Source organism: Odontesthes bonariensis, chromosome 14 (genome assembly GCF_027942865.1).
Source record: "Odontesthes bonariensis isolate fOdoBon6 chromosome 14, fOdoBon6.hap1, whole genome shotgun sequence".
NCBI lineage: Eukaryota > Metazoa > Chordata > Actinopteri > Atheriniformes > Atherinopsidae > Odontesthes > Odontesthes bonariensis.
Window position 1 is genome coordinate 23,201,372 of NC_134519.1, and position 5,673 is coordinate 23,207,044.

Genomic DNA, 5,673 nt, shown 5'->3' on the forward strand with positions numbered 1-5,673 from the left:
GTGTTGGTTGGAACAACAAAAGTGTAACTCCGGCTGTTACATCACAAGTTTTCTTATAATTTGCCACAATAAATGCCTCACCCCCCCCCACAGCCACTTCAGTCAGCCACAGTCTGGACACACAGGGCAGATGGCATGTAGGAGGAAACGGTGAGGACAGAATCTGCTGGGCTCACATAATTATATATCAAGTAGTTTACCATAATTCTTCAACAAAGCACAGATGAATGCGTTGCTTTTTGGGCCTCATGGGTTTGACAGTGTTGCACAATGTTTGTGATGATAAACAAGCCTTTTTTTTAAGATCGTGCCACAGCCAACTGCTTTTACAGATTTAAAAAAAGAAAAAAATCTCTGCTGTTTCTCTCACAGTCTGAACTCTCCTCTGTTGTGAAGTGCCTTTACGGATTCTGACAATACTCCTTTCTTTAGGTTTGAGGAAGTTTCTTGCTAATTTGAAATGCTTTTATTCCATGCTACTTGGCCACATTTGACATTAGGGGTTGGCAAGCTGCCGTTTTGTTCCTTTTCTGTGTGCCTACGTGTGAGTGCACTGCGCATCCTCGCCTTTCTTTCGGCCAACACCCACGCAGGTGACCACATGGGGCCTAGTGTGGGTGGACAACTCAATGGTGACCCCCCACCCCCCCACTCCTCCCGTTACCCCCACCCTTTCTCCATCCCCCTCTGCGCATCTCTTTTCTTGTCCTATGTCCAGCAGTGTGAGTTTGAAAAGAAGAGGGGCCCAAGAGGAGAAAAAGTCTGCCTCACACCCTCGCTTAAGAAAACAATCACCAAAATAACACCATAAATAGAAAATATAACAATGTGTTATCTTGTGATCATGTGTGTTCTCTGTAAAGATGAAAAAAAGAGCATGATGAAGAGGAGGGTGAGGAGTTTTTTTGAAGCTGGCTCAAATTGGCAGGTCAGTAAAACTGAAGTCAGTCGCTGGCTCTTTTGAAAAGGAGAATAATTATAAAAGTTGCACATGTCATTCTTTTTAATAAGAAAAGGATGAAATGATGTGTAACGAAAGGTGTTACTCATAACTCTTTTTTCTGAGTTCATAGCAATGAACTTACAAGAAACTCAGCGGTTCCCCTCAGCGGTGCCAAGCTTTTTAGCATCCTTTTAGCATCGTGGTGGTTTTACCGCCTGTAGCACTACTATTCTGGTTCACCCTCACAACTCTCAAGAAGTCTGTTTCCAGTAACAGAAAGCAGGTGTATTCAAGGTTTTATGTTCCATAAAACTACTGCAGATTACCTCTGCAATAACACACACAGTGAACACTTAACGGATATCATTTGATGGAGGTCAGGTGACCTGAACTTAACTCTGTCTGAATGGATTAAATAAAATACAGAAGATTTTTTTTTTTTTTTTTTTAAAGGCAGTTCCAAGACATCATTTTGGTGACTTGGAATTTTTTTTAATGATTTTTTTTTTTTTAAACTAATCAGTCCATCATTTGACTTCTGAAATGATGTTGAATAAATGTGTCAGTTTTCTCAAGTCCATTGTGACATTTTCATCAGAGTGCTTTTTTGGACAAACAGCTCAGGCATTATTGAATTTTCAGCGAACTGAATAAGAGAACGGCAGGGAGTCTTCACATTTAAGAATCTATAAATACGAGTTGGCGCTGCGCTCGAGCCAGGCTTATAACACTTCAGTTAATATAACATTGCTATAAAAATGATTGGAATATTTAATTGATAATCAAAGAACCAGTGGTTCCATGAATAAAAAAAACATCTGTCTTTATCAGGGGTGTAACCTCATAGAAGGAGTGTTTGTGTCTTTCATGACAGGGTGATAAGAGGCTGTGTTTTTAATAGAGGATTAACGAGGATTAGGCTGTCAAACAAGATAATTATCCAGTTTATCACCTTAACGTTCTCTTTATCAGTAAACACAAAAGGTCACATACACACAAGCATGCACACAAACACAAAAAGGATCAAATAGAAGGCATTATTATAAAACCAGTACTTTTATCTCCCGTACCTTACTGTCTCTGACAAGGTTTACACATGACTAATATTTTCTGACAGGATATCTGAATAATGTATATAGCTTACATATGATAAGATTTCTTCCCTAATTTATCTTATTTTTGTAACAAACACTTGTGCAGATGCAGGTCTCTAAAAGGAGCCAGATTTGCTGCTCATCTATCTATCACACCTTGTTCAGGCCATGCATCTACTGCCCCCTATGGGTGAATGCAGCGAAATGACAAAAGAAAACTGCTATCGGACGACATCAAATGTGGCATGGATTTGTGTGATGTGGTAAATCGAGATGCGTGGGCCTGAATTAGGAGGGCAGGTGAGGTTTTTAGGGGGAGAGCAACTTAGCTCAGAAAAGGCAAACTAATTTAGGTGTATGAGTCAGACAGAGACTGATCTGACATCCTTTTAACAGTCTTCCCCAAACAAAGATCTTAATCTAGTGTCGACATGCCAGTTCTCTTAATGCAGAAACTCATCCTGTGAGCAGCTGTCTAAACACAGTAACTGCAAGCATATGAGCTTACAATTGTTTTATTTTAAAAAACAGTGAACAGTGAATCCCTATCAGCCACACTGGACAGACTTTCACACCCTGAGTTTCAACATAAAAATTTCAAACAAAAATCCATCAGATGGAGAAATGGAATATCACTAAAAAAGTAATTTACTGTTAAAGTGAAGTATTTACGTGTTACTGTGCAATACAATATCATACAACCACATAGTGTACTGTGTGTACTGTTTTAAACAGGAAAAACCAAGGTGACTGTTCACTCATGAAGACTAAAGAAGCTTTTGGCAGGTTTCCGTGCCAAGGGAATTATTATCTACAGCTGTTAGTTTAACAGCTAATACATGTTTTTTTTGTTTTTATGCTAGAGAGCATTTACGACTTGAAGATGTTCAAACTATTTAGGTCGGTTGAGGTGAATGCGGAGTTGTCAGCTTTCTGCAGACTAACTAGGTCATGCTAACGAAAGGGGGGATTTTGACAAGCACCTCAGACTCCACCGGTTCTCACCACAAAACAATCTCCAGAATGCTGATTCTGTAAAACATCCTGACTAACACTGCTTAAGGCCACAAAGTCAAGTTATGTAAATGGATATTGCATTCAACCAGTCAACACCAAAGTACTTTATTAACGCAAAATGATACAAGTCTTGGAGAACAAAGTCCACTTTGGTGAAGTTATAAGCACTGAGAGCTGAAGATGCAGCCTTAAATTAGAATATTTGAGATATCTAAATTAAATTAGAATGTGTGACGAGTGTAATTTGGCTGTCGTGTTTATGAGAAATTTCACAACATAATTGCTAGGCCGGAAAAGGTAAATACTGAGAAAAGCCTGAGAAGATTATATGTGCTGAATGCATTGAACCATTTTTATTGTGATACTCTCGCTCGCCCACAAAATTGAAGCTGTATGTTGTAAATCAAAGTGCAAAACCTGCAGCTTTGTCAGCCATGGTGCAATACTGGGCTTCCTGTCCTCAATTTAGGACCCACAACGTATAGAAAAAAAAAAAAAAAAAAACCTGGAGGTGTAATAAGTATATATATATGCATGCAGAGGTTACGCTCTTAGTAAATTCTCTCCAGGTTCATTCAACGACATGGCTCCCAGAGATATCACTGTGGCAACTGTTCTCCTCAGCTTCACACTGGGCATACTCAGTCCAGCTCCAGCTGCATGTAAGTTTAGTCAGAATTAAATTCAAATTTGATGTTATCTGAACTTATGAGTTCCTGATGGTGTCTTTGTGTGTGTTTGTATTTAATATGTAGGTGTCCTCATGAACAGAGGCTGTTGTACAAGTTACAATAGGAGGCCGGTGCCCTTCCAGTATATAGTTGGCTACAGAGAACAACCCATCAAGGAAAACTGCCGCATCGAGGCGATCATGTAAGACTCTTTCTCCAAGCCATCCAATTCCGTTTGCATTCATTTAGTCTTCAGTGAGGCTAAATTTATTGGATTTAAGTGTTGGATTCATTCCGAAATGGATGGATGGATGGATGGACATTGCAGGTGGCAGCTTGCTTTGCTCTGTAACAAACACATTATGGTGATAAATCATTTGCTCTCAATCTGTCTGGCCTTTAAGAACGACATGACCCAATCACACCCAGAAAAGCTTGGTCATCAAACCGCAATTTTTATTCACAGAAATGTAACCATAGCACCAAATATCAAATAGTTTGAATTCTCAAAGATGAAACTCAAAATGTAAAGACAAACTCTCACTTCTTTTAGTTTAAGTCTTTATTCATTATTTCTGAAAAGCCTGTTAATCAGACTCACGATTTCATAAACTTCTTTTTTAAATAATTTGTCTTCAAATGAGTTGAGCATTTGTTACCACTTATTGATTTCTGGTGCATTTAACAAACTTTTCTCACAATGAGTAAAAATGAAAAAGTTTTACAATACAAAGTAAAAAATGAGAAAAAAAAAATTCATACAAAACTCTTGTACAGGGTGGTACTATAAATATATGCATATGCCATAAGTCCATACTACTTTGCTCTTTACATCTCTCTGATAATGTATCTCTCCAACAGTTTCTACACCATTAATAAGAATGTGATATGTGCCAGTCAGAAGGATGAGTGGGTGAAGAAAGCTCTGAAGTTACTGAGGTATGAGATGCTGACTCACTTCTGAATGTCTAGGTTCAGTTTAGACATCGACCCTCTACTCAGGACAGATTTTATACAATTGTGTGTTAATTTTGGTCACATCTTGAGTAAAAATTCTTTATTCTCTTAGTTCAAAGCTGAAGAAGATGTCTAAAGCCAACTCGAGTGCAAGTGGCGCCCCGCTGAAGAAACCGGGACAGCTTCCAGTTCATGATGGAAGTGGATCTTTCCTCAGTACAACAGAGGCTTCTTTCAACAACACTGGAAGTTTTTATTAGCAAAAATTCTGGTTGTTGAATTGATAGTTTGGAAACAACTGAATTGTGTACAAATTTAGCTCATTTAGAAGGTTGAGAGAAGCTAAAGCTTATGTAATGTAGTTGTTACACATATAATCACATATAAGTGAGGCATGTGCACCGAAGGGTGCGTTGGACCCTCTGTTATCTTTGCTTTTACCTTTTGATTTTTACCCCTGCAGGTTCAGCCATGTCACTCCAAAGCTTAGTCGTATTCTAAAATGAAAGGGTTTGACATAATAAGATAGAGATGCTTTTGCCACTTAGAAAAATGTGTGAATGTCTGTTTTCAAATCCTCTTTTGTACAGCTAATCTGCTACTTGATGCGTTTGTGTGCTTAAAGATCAGTTCATCAGTTCATAAAAAAATAAATGTACTCATTGTTCACATACCATTGTCCTTGTTTATTTAACCAAACTACAACACAGTATCACATTGCGACTTTTACTGAAATTAATTTGTAAGTGATTTCCAAGCAATTAGCACTTCGAACCAATCTTACAATATGTATATATGTATATATGTATATATGTATATAGTAATGTGCAACAACCTCACTCTAGATTGGAAATTGATACCATACTTCTATGAAGCCGTTGATTTCCAGTCAACAGATGAAAGAGGGCCTACATCTTGGGTCAAATCCGTAAATTGCTGCTCCAGATGGTGTAGATTAAAGGCTTCATGAGTGTCTTTCAAAAAAAGCTGC

General features: G+C 38.2%; 1 protein-coding gene across 1 annotated transcript; it reads left to right on the forward strand.

Moving 5' to 3' along the window:
- Window positions 1-3,625: 3,625 nt before the first annotated feature.
- Window positions 3,626-5,332, forward strand: LOC142398356 (C-C motif chemokine 19-like). Its single transcript, XM_075482322.1, has 4 exons — window positions 3,626-3,716; window positions 3,810-3,927; window positions 4,587-4,664; window positions 4,795-5,332. Exons 1-4 carry the CDS (start codon window positions 3,638-3,640, stop codon window positions 4,940-4,942), a joined length of 423 nt encoding a protein of 140 aa, XP_075338437.1. The 5' UTR covers window positions 3,626-3,637; the 3' UTR covers window positions 4,943-5,332.
- Window positions 5,333-5,673: the final 341 nt, after the last annotated feature.